Source organism: Coregonus clupeaformis, chromosome 30 (assembly GCF_020615455.1).
Source record: "Coregonus clupeaformis isolate EN_2021a chromosome 30, ASM2061545v1, whole genome shotgun sequence".
In the NCBI taxonomy this organism is placed as follows: domain Eukaryota; kingdom Metazoa; phylum Chordata; class Actinopteri; order Salmoniformes; family Salmonidae; genus Coregonus; species Coregonus clupeaformis.
In genome coordinates this window covers 14,258,148-14,273,700 of record NC_059221.1, presented here as the reverse complement: position 1 = coordinate 14,273,700, position 15,553 = coordinate 14,258,148, and the positions used below count along the sequence as shown (strand labels likewise).

The 15,553-nt window shown below is 46.1% G+C and overlaps 1 protein-coding gene across 5 annotated transcripts in view; it reads right to left on the bottom strand.

The window, feature by feature from the left end:
* LOC121545846 (formin-like protein 3) overlaps nucleotides 1-15,553 on the bottom strand; it is a 54,004-nt gene that overhangs the window by 4,248 nt on the left and 34,203 nt on the right. For 2 of the 5 annotated variants that reach the window (XM_041856714.2, XM_041856718.2), the window contains 18 exons: nucleotides 14,068-14,176; nucleotides 13,688-13,764; nucleotides 11,826-11,919; nucleotides 9,526-9,711; nucleotides 9,124-9,273; nucleotides 8,293-8,394; nucleotides 7,560-7,956; nucleotides 6,733-6,816; nucleotides 6,385-6,509; nucleotides 5,887-6,089; nucleotides 5,211-5,514; nucleotides 4,895-4,975; nucleotides 4,478-4,607; nucleotides 4,151-4,311; nucleotides 3,682-3,783; nucleotides 2,736-2,828; nucleotides 2,294-2,417; nucleotides 1,201-1,321 (listed from right to left, as the gene is read on the bottom strand). In XM_041856714.2, coding sequence (XP_041712648.1) covers nucleotides 1,230-1,321; nucleotides 2,294-2,417; nucleotides 2,736-2,828; nucleotides 3,682-3,783; nucleotides 4,151-4,311; nucleotides 4,478-4,607; nucleotides 4,895-4,975; nucleotides 5,211-5,514; nucleotides 5,887-6,089; nucleotides 6,385-6,509; nucleotides 6,733-6,816; nucleotides 7,560-7,956; nucleotides 8,293-8,394; nucleotides 9,124-9,273; nucleotides 9,526-9,711; nucleotides 11,826-11,919; nucleotides 13,688-13,764; nucleotides 14,068-14,176 — 2,614 coding nt within the window. In that variant the 3' untranslated portion in view covers nucleotides 1,201-1,229. Of the gene's footprint in view, nucleotides 1-1,186; nucleotides 1,322-2,293; nucleotides 2,418-2,735; nucleotides 2,829-3,681; nucleotides 3,784-4,150; nucleotides 4,312-4,477; nucleotides 4,608-4,894; nucleotides 4,976-5,210; nucleotides 5,515-5,886; nucleotides 6,090-6,384; nucleotides 6,510-6,732; nucleotides 6,817-7,559; nucleotides 7,957-8,292; nucleotides 8,395-9,123; nucleotides 9,274-9,525; nucleotides 9,712-11,825; nucleotides 11,920-13,687; nucleotides 13,765-14,067; nucleotides 14,177-15,553 lie in introns of all 5 variants that reach the window. The other 3 variants (XM_041856716.2, XM_041856717.2, XM_041856715.2) reach the window with 2 other exon arrangements.

Below are 15,553 nucleotides of genomic sequence, written 5' to 3'. Positions count from 1 at the left end.
TCTCAGGGAAGCTCATCTGCGTGCTCGTCGTCGTCCTCACCAGGGTCCTGACCTGACTGCAGTTTGGCATTGTAAGCAACTTCAGTGGGCAAATGCTCACCTTCGATGACCAATGGTACGCTGGAGAAGTGTGCTCTTCACGGATGAATCCCGGTTTCATCTGTACTGGGTAGATGGCAGACATTGTGTATGGCGTTGTGTGCCGTGCCCCATGGTGGTGGTGGGGTTATGGTATGGGCAGGCATAAATTACGGACAACGAAAACAATTGCATTTTATCGATGGCAATTTGAATGCACAGAGATACCGTGACGAGATCCTGAGGCCCATTGTCGTGCCATTCATCCGCCGCCATCACCTCATGTTTCAGCATGATAATGCATGACCCAATGTCGCAAGGATCTGCACACAATTCCTGGAAGTTGAAAATGTCCCAGTTCTTCCATGGCCTGCATACTCACCAGAAATGTCACCCATTGAGCATGTTTCGGATGCTCTGGATCAACGTGTACGACAGCGTGTTCCAGTTCCCGCCAATATCCAGCAACTTCATACAGCCATTGAAGAGGACTGAGACAACATTCCACAGGCCACAATCAACAGCCTGATCAACTCTAAGCGAAGGAGATGTGTCGCGCTGCATGAGGCAAATGGTGATCACACCAGATACTGACTGGTTTTCTGATCCACGCCCCTACCTTTTTTTTAAGGTATCTCTGACCAACCGATGCATATTTGTATTCCCAGTCATGTGAAATCCATATATTAGGGCCTAATGAATTGATTTAAATTGACTGATTTCCTTATATGAACTGTAACTCAGTAAAATCTTTGAAATTGTTGCATGTTGCGTTCATATTTTTGTTCAGTGTAAATAATAATATATTCCCATTGTAACATTAGCCTTTGATTCAGCATGAATATCAAAATATCAGGTTCAGTCATTCAGAGGATTGGCTGTCTGACTTCTATCCTGTTAATTCAGGTAGAAGTGCTTTTGAGGTAGATAGAACACACACTTGCCACCAATAAGAGTCGAGGGCCGGGATTCAAACAAACCGCACTGCGCAGCCCGGCCTAAATTAGTAAAGGGGGGGGGGGTAAGGAGTAGTCTTAGGGAGTGATGAGGTCGGGGGGTCATGCTGCATGCACAGTGGTCAGGCAGGGGGGTAACGAGGAGAGGACACCTGTTCTGGACAACCTTGGCAATAGGGGGAGGAACTGTAGGGGCTAGCAGTTGGAGTCGTCACACAGCTGTGCCTCACAGAAGAACCGTGAGCTTCGTTTAGCAGTACGGGCTGTGAAGGGGACGCTCTTCAGCACTGAGGGGGGAGGAGGAGGGGAGAAAACGTCACACCTGAGACAGAGGAACCTGTACTGTTATTGTACTGTTGTACACCCCCCTATCTTCCATCAGCCTGGTACAGTCTAGAACTGCACTGGCACTCCTCAAGGTGCTGCAACTGTACTATAACTGTAATATCTGTATCCAGTATACCAGTATACCAGCTCTCTCTGTGTCACGCCTCGCTGTATTGGAGTATTGGAGGACCAGACTACAATACTGTGGGTCTTAAAGCCCTCAAAAGGTATTTGGGTGCATCTGAAATGCACCATATTCCCTATATAGTGCACTACTTTTGACCAGTAGTGCACTATAGGGAATAAAGTGCCATGTCAGACACACGCTATGTCCAGGAGGACAGGGCCATACTGTCTGTAGCGTAACGTAGATGACGCAAGTGTTGTAAAGGACCAGGGCTAGTAGTGGGGAGGAAAAGCATTATTAACATATTATTAGCATTATTAACATTTAACATTTGTATTATTTCACTGTAGATGTTGATTAATTAGAGTTAAGTTAGGAACTGTCCTGAGTTTGCACCTCCCACGAAACAGGGCATTGGGATAAGATGCCATTTTTGATCTATTGTGACATGCATAACAGATCCAATGGCTTGACTTGCTGCTTAGCTGCACAGCTACTGTATAATGATGAGACACTACTAATCTAAATAACTAGCAGGCCACAAAAACAAACTACTGGGACGTTCAGAACTGGAATCTTCTGTTGTCTAGCTGCTGTATAGCTTCTAGCAGTGGTGTCTGAACCACGTAACAGAGTGCTCCTCCAGCCGAGCAGTTGAGGACCACAGTGATCTTAGCCTGGCCTCGGCCTCTGCCCCTAGGACTGCTTGGACGGTGGCTGGGGCTTGGACCAGGGGACCTGGGGCTCCTACTGGGGCCTGGCTGAGGGCTGCGTGGCTGCCTGCGAGGCTGCATGTCGAGCCCACCTGTGATGATATCCTCGATGGTGCCGTCCTTCCCCTCGTAGACGGGCCGGTGGTCCTTAGCCTGGCGTTTACGCAGCTCTGAGATCAGCTCCTGTTGCTGCTGCCTCTTCTTCACTACCTGGACCTGGGAGGGAGAGGAGGAAGAACATCAAATCCTGCCTAGGTCCCCCAAATAGCTTGAGCTGCCCATGGATCATTTCAATCATACAAATGCACGAACTCCTTATTGGAAGTGTGAGAAATATATTGAGAAATATAAGGCTTTGTTGATTGCATAATTATCCACCATTTAGTCTACATTCTACATCTAGACTATCTAGAGTCATTGTACAATAAGCTCAATTTTACTACTGTTGGTTGAGTCCAGTTTGAGTATGATCATCTTCTTGGCTTTTTGGGCCTTGTCTGTCAGTCAGGGCTAGGGAGACTTCTAGTATTGTACCTTGGGGTCATGTTGCTTGGCCTCCTTAGCCAGTAACTTCTCTCTCATGGCTTCCTCCTGCTTTTTCCTCTGCTCATTATCCACCACCGCATCCTGTAGGGAGGAGAACACAAAATGAGACTTCAATTCAATACCAGTCAAGACACTGGCTAAGCCAAGCTATGGAAATATATGGATCTGGGTGTTGAGTAAACACAAAGAAAACACACTTTCATGTAGCTAAACAGTCAGCACCATACATGTTCTGTGTCTCTCTCTCTCTCTCTCTCTCTCTTCCCTTCTCTGTGTCTCTCTCTCTCTCTTCCCTTCTCTATTTCTCTCTCTCTCACACACACGCAAGCGCACAGCTCCTGCAGATCCATAAATCCTTGTAGAGAACAATCTCAGGAAGGTGTCTGTGTGGCAGGGGCCGTCTGTCCTTCCGGGGGGGAGTCAGGGTGGAGGCAGGGGGAAGCAGAGGCAGGGTGGGGCCCTTGGTCCAGGGGTCAGAGTGGGGAGGCAGGGGGAGAAAGGGGAAAGCAGGGGGGAAGGAGGCGGGAGACCGGGCCCAGTCTAAACACCACAGCTGCTGCTCTGAAGGCAGACCCAGCTGGCCCATCCTGTTATTAGACCTGTGACTCCAGTCCACACCCTGTCCTGTGGCACACAAGCAGCTCTGCTCTGCTCTTAGAGGCAGCAGGGCAACACCCAGACCCAGACTAACCCAAGGTTAGGCTAACTCCCATAGGACAGAGAGAGCAAGCTCCACCTTAACATGGTCCTGTGTGGCGCTAGCGACACTTCAAGGCACTATAGGGTTGTGGGTTCATTTCCTACAGGGGGATCACATACGCATAAGAAATGTATGCACTCGTTTTACTGTAAAAGCATTTGCTATATGGCATATTATATACACGTAAAGGGGTAAAGATATATGTTAGAACTGTGCTGTTTGGTCCTTCATTACCTTGTAAGCTCTGATGAATCGCACAAACACAGGGAAGAACACAGACGGAGGAGTCGTTTTGGAACTCTCCCCAAAATAGTTCACCACATTGTTGAAGGCTTCCTAGAAATGACATGGGGAGACAGAAGTGTCAAGGGTGGGACACATTTGTCAACATCGCTAACCTTTACAAAGCCTTTTGTTTGAGGTCAAGTTCCTGTTAGTGTTGTGCTGCATTGTTGTATCTTGGGCTTTGTTGTGCTGCTTCTAGGAAGAGGTGTTGGGTCGTGTTACACTAAGTTGTGTTATATTTGGTTTTGACCCGTTTGTAGTTTTAGACAGGCAATTCTTCCTGAAGAAAAATGTTGTGCATGCTTTAGCGGTCCCAAAAATTTTTTTAGGGTAGTGGAAGATGTTTAGAAGTTGAAACGTTTAGAGACTTGTATTGAACAATTGTGTTTGTAGTTTTGATAGGATGTGTTTAGTTTACCTCAGCAGTCTTGGCGTCCTTCTGCAGTTTGTCCAGCTGAGTGTCGCTGGTCTGGAGGAAGCCCTTGAGAACAGAGTGGTCGTGGAGACTACACTCTCTCCTGATCAGATCCATCCCTTTACCCAGCTCCCGCACGTCCAGCAGCACATTCTCCAGAGATACTAGAGAGAGAGATAAGCATGCAGGCACACACACAAATATCAAGACTCCTCAATTCTACTGTGGTTCACATAAACTGTCTTCTTCATAAAGTTAGAAGAGAAAGAGATCAGAAGAGAAGAGGAGTCCCATTCCTGTCTCATGGTGTCTGTGTAGAAGTGTACTCACCTGCAGCAGCTTTGTCCACAAAGTGCAGTTCATTGAAGAAGTTAGCCAGCTCAGGATACTTCTCCTTGACAACCACAGCTATGTAGTGGAGCAGAGTCATCTTCCTGTCTGTAGACTTGGTGTCCAGCAGCTGGGGGAGGAGAGCAATTCATATCAGCCAAGCCTCTTTTATCACGCTTGAAACAAGTGTATAATTATAGCCTTGTATAACTAATATGGAGATAAACTGAGCACTTGAAACTGAATACATGGCCAGAATACATATCAGCCAAGGCCCTTTTCATTCTGGAAGAGTACATCTTGAAAAAAGTTCAAAGTGTAGCCCCTTGAAGATACAGTCAACACTTGAGAAGTCGCTTGAGGACTTGCACACAGCAGCTCTCTAAAATGAGCTACTTTGTTTCGTACAGTACTCACCAGATCAAGACTTTGTAGTTTGAAGCCATACACAGAGCCTCTCTTGCTGCTGTTCATGTAGTTTCCCAGGGCTAAGATGATCTATGAGCGCACAGAAAGTAAGAATACACATTTTAGCACCATAAAAACATGGCCAGGGTCAAGCAAAAACAACAGAGTTTCCCAAAATAGTTGTAGCACTAAGATCCATTGCCTACAACTGGCCTAGATGATTTTAGTGCTAAACTCACCACTGATTGCTAAACTGAAAGGATGCTTCTCATCCAATTCAAACTACTTTAATCCCTGATGATGGAATCCAAGAGAGAACCCTTACCTCTAGCATTCGTTTTAACTTTGGTGAAGACTTGACGGATGCGGACGCTGCGATGATGGCGTTGAGCTGCGGGGTTAGCATGCTGACGTTGTCTGAGAAGTTCCCTACAAACGTAATAATATTCATCCTCTGGGTGAGCCGTTCGATCTTGGAGAAGAAGAGCATGAATCGGTCTTCGTCCGTCAGCGCGTCCAGCGGTCGCCGCTCCCGCTCGTACTGACGCATCATCTTCCCCTCCGCCTCTGTGGGAAGGAACCGCATCAGACACTCCACGAAGTCCACCGGCAGGGCCTTCAGATCGAAGCTGTAGGGAGAAACAAATAGTAGAGGTTGCAATACTGACAGTTTAGAAACATCAGATACTCCTCTGAGTCCAACGGCAGTGCTTTCAGGTCAAACCTGGGTAAGGAGACCGAGCATAAAGCATCAGAGGGGGGAGACCGGTTAGAAACATCAGCGCTAGAACTGGAAACTATGCTGGTAGAACCAGATGGTTGGGCCCCTCGGAGTCTGGTTCCTCGCTAGGTTTCTTCTTTTTTTGGAGTTTTTCCTGTGCTTCTTGCTTGCTCTTTGAAGGTCCAGGCCGGGTTACTGTAAAGCACTTTGTGACAACTGAATTGTTGGTGTAAAAATACATTTGATTTGTGGAGAGCAAGGTATAGGTTACAGTACGTACCTCTGTATGGCTTTGCAGATCTCCTCAGTGCTCTTGTTGGCCTTCCTCAGGGTGATGGCCAGGTTCTTGGAGCGGTTAGCGTCCAGCAGGCTGACCTTGTTGGCAGCCTTCTGAGACACTTTGGTCTTGGGACCACTCAGGTCCACCAAAGGACCCTGGGCCTTGGTCTTAAAAAGCTCCTCAAACTTCTCCACATCCAGCTCCTATAGACAGACAACACACACCACACACTCAGTCAAATGTGATACCTCAAAGCATGTACATTTTCTATGACAAAGATAATTGTTTCAGTTAGGAGTTTTCTGTTTAGTTTTTATTGCAAAAAAACAAAACAGGGCTGGTTTGACAATCAGTATACAATGAGTTAGGAGGAGGGCCTTGAGGGCCTATTTTCCTGACCACGCGACATGACAAGGAACAACTCGGGCCCCTAATTAAGAGCTAAACTGTCAGATGAAGGCACCTAAATGGAGGTTTCTCCTGGACTGGTAGACTCACCTCTAGTACTCGTTCATCATCTATCTCGCTGAAGACCGTGCCGTTGATCTGGTTGGGTTTCAGCGCGGTCCAGTTGAAAATAGGCAGGCGGAACTTGGTCTTGATGGGCTTCTTGATCCTGATAGCTGCAGACCGACATTACACTCATTATTACATAGAATATCAGGACAGCCATTATATAGAAAATCAGGCACATTACCATCACACAATCAGACTTGTATCTTGTACTGTATTCATTTCAACACATTCTATACTCCACCCTAAGTTCTTTTTTAGTTTAGATTAATCATAATGGCACCATAGCAGACGTGCAATGCATCATATTTCGAGGCTGATGTTAGCTCTTACCTGATAGGCCCATATTGAGGATGAAGTTGGGTGTTGTTCCTGGTAAAGGCGGGGCCATAGGAGGTGGGGGTGGAGCATTCTCTCCTGTGGAATAGAAGACAAACACTCAGTCAGCATCGACCAACAACGCCAAAGTCTGTGTAGCTCTGATCTCATGAGCCATAATCAAATCTCAAGCTTATGAATGTCTGTGAGAGAGGCTAGTTCTAACATGCTGTACCAAATCAGTACGATGAGTAGAAGATAATCCATAATATTGGTTTATGATGGCATACACTAGTGTTGTGCGTCCATCCAGCTGTTTCCTTGTGTGTGTGTGTGTGCTTGCCATGCGTGTGTATGTGCACAGCCTGTCAGCACCCTGATTCACAGTGAGGGAGGAAACACCCTAGCGTTTCCCTTTCCTGTCTGGACTGGCGGGGCCCGGGCCCTACTTTGACCAATCACCTGGCTGGGCACAAAAGGGCACAGAGGGCAACTCTAAAATAGATCTGCCCTCATAGACCTATGTCCCCTATGTCCATTTGGACTCTAGTGACTTCCTCTCTCATACATACATGTATACCACACACACTGTTTAGCACAGACAGTAATACCCTTTTCACACTACAGAGCCGAGCTGAGCTGTACTGTGCTGGCCTGGTTACGCATCCATCATAGTTTGTGCTGTAAAGTATTGATTCTCAACCTTTCAGTGGCCCTTGGAATTTGGAATGGAAAAGGTTGAGATCCCCTGCTATGAAGGACAATGTTAAAAGAAAGCCAACACAGTACAGTTGGAGTCGGCACAATGATGTGAAATAGTATAACTGATCATGGTACTGTACCTAAAGCAGAGGGCAGAGGAGGAGGAGGCGGTGGAGGGGGAGGCGGGGGAGGAGGTGCTTCACTGGCTGATGGTAGACTAGTCCCTGGTCCTCCTGGTCCTCCTGGCCCTGTTACTCCTCCAGGCCCCACTGAGAACCCTCTGTTCTGCCCAAAGTCACCCTGAGGCACACCTGGACCTCCACTCCCTCCTCCACCACCACCACCACCACCACCACCCCCTCCCAGGGGCTCGATGGCGATGTCCCCATCTGGCTTCTTGCGGAGGCGGATGGTCCCCTGCTGTTCCATCTCCAGCAGGCGCTTCTCGATGTTGAAGCTCCTCTGGAAGGCAGCTTCTTTCTCCTTGATCATCCTCCTCAGGGTGTGGACCTGGGTGTTGGTCGACTCATATGTCTCCTGTTGGGTCAGACCACCAGGGGGAGATAGAGAGAAATGACTCCACAAACTATACAGGATCATAATCATTCCATATCCTGCCGATCAATTTGCTATAATAGCATTCTTGCTAGAGCATAGTTAATCAAACGTTGATGTTATTCTGCCATGGCCGTACATCTACTCAACCAGGTGTCGTAAAACACTGTTGCAAAACAACATATTAATACAACATTAAGACGTGCGAAGACACGCTACGGCTGTGCTGAATCATCAAGAGTACATCTGATGCTGCATATGAGAAATGTAATGATAATTGGATTCCGTATTATAATAGTGTTCACCAGCTTATCTTACCCGTATGACGTGGAGATCCTTGTCCTTCTGTAGGAGCTGCTTCTCCAGATCAGCCACTTTCATGATGGTCTCATTCTCCACCTCCAGCAGCTTCTCTGTCACCTAGTACAGGGTGGAGAGGATAGAGAGGGTGAGCAAAGAAAGAGAAGGTCGGAGGCATGGAGAGAAAAGCAGAGGGAGTGGAGAGATGGGACAACAGGGATAGAGGAGGTGAATTAAAGCATTGATGCAGTAAAGTCCAACCCGGGCATCTCGCCCAGTTCCACTCCCTTTATCGCTCTCTCTCTATCTCTCTCTCTCTCCCCTGTACTGTATTCGCCGCAGCATCAATAATAAATGTGATATGCCTAGCAGCATGACACATCAAGTGCAAGTGAGGTTGACATGACCTAGCTAGCTTTCACTTTTGAAATTGGATAACATGCTGTACAAGAATGAAAGGAATTCTCTGGGAATGTTCGCTCTCCTCCTCCCCCGTAATTCCTGGCCCCTGAAAGCCGGGGTTGTTTTGAAATTCTCCAGATGACGGCACGTGCGCCTCTGACCTTTCTGTGTTAGAAAGGGTTCACTGGAACAACATGGTGGATGGTTTACTTCACATTACTGACTGACTGACTGACATAGCAGAGAAGACCCAATCAGACCTGATAATGACGTACCTGATTACGGTACTTCATGGAACTCTTTTCATGTACAATCATCAGTATGGAAAAGGCCAAATATTCTATAGAATTCATTGCCATGTGTGTATTTGACCTATAACACATGTGAAAACATTCCAATCCTGTACAGAGGCATAGTGGGTGGTCTGGTCTGTCTGGTGGTTCTTACATGGGACAGGTGCTCCTCCAGTTCCTCCACCTTCTCCAGAGCCACGTTCTTGGTCTCTGCGTCCTCCAGCAGGCCGCCCACATCAAACACATTGTCCAGGTAGGCCTGGATCTGGACTGACAGCTTGTCACTCTCTGTGTACTTGGATTTCTGGAGGGAGAGAAGGAGAGGTTCAGGTTCACATTATGAAGGTACCGTAGAAGGCAACATTTTAAGGTATCTTGGAAAAGGGACATAACCTAAAATGGCAATTTTAACTGCCTGCCTCAAATGCAGCCGCAAAAGGCATGAGACACAGCCTACAGTATGTATGGCTCCTTGGAGACATCTTGGTTTTAGTGACTGTTCATAAATACATGATTTAGATGACTTATTATATTGTATTCATAGCATCCTCCTTACCTCCAGGTAGTCATCTAGGCCCAGCTTAGTGAACTCATACTGCAGGTGAACCCTGAAGTTCATGTCTTCTACTGAGTGGACCATGATGTTGATGAACTGCATGCAGGCCACCATGAAGTCAATGTTCCCATCCTCCACATGGAAATAGTCCATCAGCTTCTCAAAGCGATGCTTCTCCTTGCACACCTGAAAAGGAATATAAATATAATGTATTAGGACAATACAGACAGGAGCATATTTATTTTTTATTTTTTTTGGGGGGGGGGGGGTTGCCGCGTCTTAAGTCATCTTCAAATCCAAAAGAGGAGGATGTATTTCAGTTATGTTCACATCTGAATCTGCTCAGTTCCCGATATGTTCCAATACGTTTCCAAAGTGCTTTGATATTTTTGTATTTTGTATTATTTGTATTGAAGTCAATGTACCCAGAGGAGGACAGAAGCTAGCTGTCCTCCGGCTACAACATGGTGCTACCCTACAGAGGGCTGCTGAGGCTACTGTAGACCTTCATTGCAAATCAGTGTGTTTTAATCAATTATTTGGTGACGTGAATATATTTAGTATCGTTTTATCTAAAAACTTTTTTCATGTTTCCATATTTTTATTTTTATGAAATTCACTGAGGAGGATGGTCCTCCCTTTCCTCCTCTGAGGAGCCTCCACTGATAGTGACCCATGCCAAGGCTACGAGTGTAAGCAGCGGTCAACACACTCTATCTGAAATGAAAAGCCCTCCTAATTATAGGAATTCTTGGGAAGGGAACAGAGTAAAAATAAGGCAAAGGGATAGAGACCTCGCCAGACTCCCACACACATGGCTACACACACACACACACACACACACACACACACACACACACACACACACTTGAGACAGAAAACAAACAAGCTGATTTCCCAACCTAAAGAAAACCCTCTGATTTAAATAAAGACAAAATCCAACCCTTCATTCCATATCAGCATTCTTTAGCCTAGAGTTGTTGTTTTGTAATTTATACTTAATTGCTGCACACATATGGCTATAAACCAGAACTGCGTCTCAAATGGCACCCTATCCCCTATATATTGCACTGCTTTTGACTTTTGACCAAAGCAGGCTCTGGTCAAAAGTAGTGCACTATATAGGGAATAGGATGCCATTTGGGATACAGCCCAAAACTGGTGGCGGACATCTTAGCTATAGCGTTTCAGTAAACACTTATCTGTCATTATGATTACATTTTAAAATCCCACCACAGTCGTTGGTTGGTTCACACATTGTTGTGGCTGATTAGAGTATTGCTCTATGGGGTTCTGTGGGGCTCTGCAGATTGCGCAGAGTAATGGGCTGATTCCGGTGTTAAGCTGACTATACAGGCTAGAAACTGAGAGGCTAAGCAAACCTTTGTGATCCACTCACTCCCATCAGGAAATTGATCCTTATCACGGTTGCCTCACATCTGGTGGCTTAATGAGATTAATAGCCCCAGACATAGCATGGTTTTGGGCTTTGCCTAACAGACCTACCAGGGTTCAAATAGTATTCATTTTCTTTCAGATACTTTTGAGCATTTCATTGAGCCTGCCTGAAGAGCCAGATGGGCAGGGTTTGCACTTTTGAGATTATTCTGTTGGTTTTATTGTGCCAAGCAAGCTCACGCAAGCGTTCAAAGTATTTGGAAGAAAACAAATGGTGAATTCTGCCTAAAGTAGCCTAATACTGAGGTTATAGTTTACTTATTTTTTATTTATTTTTATTTTTTGCAGACGCTCTTATCCAGAGCGACTTACAGTTAGTGAGTGCATACATTATTTTTTTATTTTTCATACTGGGAATCGAACCCACAACCCTGGCATTGCAAACACCATGATCTACCAACTGAGCTACATCCCTGCCGGCCATTCCCTCCCCTACCCTGGACGACGCCAGGACAATTGTGCGCCGCCCCATGGGACTCCCGGTCACGGCCGGCTATGACAGAGCCTGGATTCGAACCAGGATCTCTAGTGGCACAGCTAGCACTGCGATGCAGCGCCTTAGACCACTGCGCCACTCGAGATCCTGGTTCGAATCCAGGCTCTGTCATAGCCGGCCGTGACCGGGAGTCCCATGGGGCGGCGCACAATTGTCCTGGCGTCGTCCAGGGTAGGGGAGGGAATGGTCAGCAGGGATGTAGCTCAGTTGGTAGAGCATGGCGTTTGCAACGCCAGGGTTGTGGGTTCGATTCCCAGTATGAAAAATAAAAAAATAATGTATGCACTCACTAACTGTAAGTCGCTCTGGATAAGAGCATCTGTTAAATAGTAAAGTAATACTTCACCTCTTTGAAGTTGTCGAATGCAGAGAGTATGATCTCATGACCTCCTCTAACCAGACACACCGCTGCCAGCAGCTCCAGCACCAGGGCTTTTGTCCTGTCAAGACAGAATATGAATGTTCATAGATACAACCTTTATATAACAATGCATTACGACTCTGGTAATCCATGGCTAGACCTGTACGTGGTTCAAATCCAACTCACTATGACTTTGTTATAATGGCATTTAATATTATACTTTGTTAAATATTAGCCCTATGCTTTTCACCGATGCAAAATGTAGTCAACAATTGATAACCTAAAGCACTATATAAATCCATAATTCTCTACTTTGATGTTTAACACCCACACAGGAGCCGGGGCGAGGGGCTTGTCACGCATCTACCAGAGCTTATACTAAAAGAGGTCATTATGAAGTGATGAGCTCCCACGCTTTAACACTATAATCCCCTCTATACTAAACATTCCTCTAACAAACTGGATCTATAACAGGCCTTCATCCGTAATGGCACTCTATTCCCTACGTAGTGGCGCTCTATTCCCTACGTAGTGGCGCTCTATTCCCTACGTAGTGGCGCTCTATTCCCTACGTAGTGGCGCTCTATTCCCTACGTAGTGGCGCTCTATTCCCTATGTAGTGGCACTCTATTCCCTACGTGGTGGCGCTCTATTCCCTACGTGGTGGCGCTCTATTCCCTACGTAGTAGCGCTCTATTCTCTACGTAGTGGCGCTCTATTCCCCACGTAGTGGCGCTCTATTCCCTACGTAGTGGCGCTCTATTCCCTACGTAGTGGCGCTCTATTCCCTACGTAGTGGCGCTCTATTCCCTATGTAGTGGCGCTCTATTCCCTACGTAGTGGCGCTCTATTCCCTACGTAGTGGCGCTCTATTCCCTACGTAGTGGCGCTCTATTCCCTATGTAGTGGCGCTCTATTCCCCTACGTAGTGGCGCTCTATTCCCTACGTAGTGGCGCTCTATTCCTATGTAGTGGCACTCTATTCCCCTACGTAGTGGCGCTCTATTCCCTACGTAGTGGCGCTCTATTCCCTACGTAGTGGCGCTCTATTCCCTACGTAGTGGCGCTCTATTCCCTACGTAGTGGCGCTCTATTCCCTACGTAGTGGCACTCTATTCCCTACGTAGTGGCGCTCTATTCCCTACGTAGTGGCACTCTATTCCCTACGTAGTGGCGCTCTATTCCCTATGTAGTGGCACTCTATTCCCTACGTAGTGGCGCTCTATTCCCTACGTAGTGGCGCTCTATTCCCTATGTAGTGGCGCTCTATTCCCTATGTAGTGGCGCTCTATTCCCTATGTAGTGGCGCTCTATTCCCTACGTAGTGGCGCTCTATTCCCTACGTAGTGGCGCTCTATTCCCTACGTAGTGGCGCTCTATTCCCTACGTAGTGGCGCTCTATTCCCTACGTAATGGCACCCTATTCTCTACATAGTGCGCTACTTTTGACCATAGCCCTAGGGGCCCTACTCAAAAGTAGTGCACTAAATAGGGAATAGGGCGCCATTTGGGACATACTGTAAACCATGCCTTTACCAGGCTGGATGTATGGTTCTCATTCCCAACATCAGAGAGAAGCCGATGGGAAGCCTAGAGAATGAGGAGCGTATCATATGAACAGGCTGATCAAATGTTCCCCTATTGTCTGACCCACACCCTGACCCACCCTTAAAACTCTCAAGCTGCAGATGTGGTGGAGGCAGGGGTAGGGCCTGTACTTGAAATAATTATAGATACCTGCACACTGTTGTACCCTGCACTCTTCAAATCAAATTAAATTCAAATCAACCTGGAGTTACTAGACGTGTGTAGTAACAGCTTCTAAATAGAGCCTGAGATCTTCTTACCTTGAGTTCTTATTGTTCAGACTGAGGGCAATTTCATTGACTGCGTGTGTGTGGGACATTACCAGGTTGAAGCCATACTGTAGAGAGAAGGTAGAGATAGAACAGGATGTGGTCAACGAGAAGCAGAGAAGGCTGAATGCTGTCAGTGCATAGATTTTAGAACACTGCACATATTCACTTTTACTGTGGCTTATACAGGAAACATCACACACATCTGCAACAGAGACTCTTGACATCTTTAAAACAAGATATTTGGTTGCATTTATGCTTTAACGTTCTGTCTAATGCCACTAAAGAGTGAAGAATATGTGTTTGAGGTTACTCTGTATATTATTGGTAACAGGGGGGCTGCTTTGATAGTGGATATCACCAGTCAGTACCTGGTAATTCATTATGGCTCGCAAGCACATGATGCAAACGTGCACATCGTCCTTCTGGCTCACGAGTCTTGAGTTCTTGATGGTTTTGCTGTTAGGTGCTGTGCCATAGCTGCAACAGAAGGCAAAGGTCAACAACGACATGTTTTTATTCAATGGTTAGTTATCATATAACCACAACAAATACAACTTGTGAGTCCACTTCATTCTTAACAGCTTATGATTCCACTTCACTGGCTTGATCTAAACAATCAGAGCCCATCTTCATTGTGTGTTCATATTGTGTGCTTTTTTGTGACATCTTGATTTATGACAGCAAGAAATGCTGTACAGTATCTGACATTCATGTGACTGCAGGGTTTGTGTTGCATGCCCCTAGCTCAAAGTGTGTCAAAGAGAGATCAGGTGGGGAAAGAGACCCGAGAAGGCCCATGTGGTTACAGAATGATGCATTCTGGGACAAGGTGAAGCCGTTGGTTTCCTGCATGACATCCGTTTGTCCCCACGCTGAGGTCTGCTCGTCACAGAACAGTCTCACCTCCACATCCTCTTATCTTTCTATCTCTTTTTCATGTTTTCGTGTGTCTGTGTTTTCTGCTGGTCTTACCTTTTGACTTTTTTGAAAACGGAATCATAAAAGTTTCTCAAGCATTCCTTCCTGTAGTATACCAACAGACATGTAAATAGGGTTATGTCTGTTGACAAAAAATATTCTTATCTCAAAATGATTCATGTCAGTAGTATACCAACAGACATAGAGTACCAGTCAAAAGTTTGGACACACCTACTCATTCAAGGGTTTTTCTTTATTTTTACTATTTTCTACATTGTAGAATAATAGTGAAGACATTACAACTATGAAATAACACATATGGAATCATGTAGTAACCAAAAAAGTGTTAAACAAATCAAAATATATTTTATATTTGAGATTCTTCAAATAGCCACCCTTTGCCTTGATGACAGCTTTGCACACTCTTGGCATTCTCTCAACCAGCTTCACCTGGAATGCTTTTCCAACAGTCTTGAAGGAGTTCCCACATATGCTGAGCACTTGTTGGCTACTTTTCCTTCACTCTGTGGTCCAACTTATCCCAAACCATCTCAATTGGGTTGAGGTCGGGTGATTGTGGAGGCCAGGTCATCTGATGCAGCACTCCATCACTCTCATTCTTGGTCAAATAGCCCTTACACATGGGCTCCCGAGTGGCGCAGCATCTCAGTGCTTGAGGCGTCACTACAGACACCCTGGTTCGATTTCAGGCTGTATCACAACCTTCCGTGATTGGGAGTCCCATAGGGCGGCGCGCAATTGGCGCAGCGTCGTCCGGGTTTGGCCGGTGTAGGCCGTCATTGTAAATAAGAATTTGTTCTTAACTGACTTGCCTAGTTAAATAAAGGTAAAATAAAAATAAATAAATAAAAACACAGCCTGGAGGTGTGTTTTGAGTCATTGTCCTGTTGAAAAACAAATGATAGTCCCACTAAG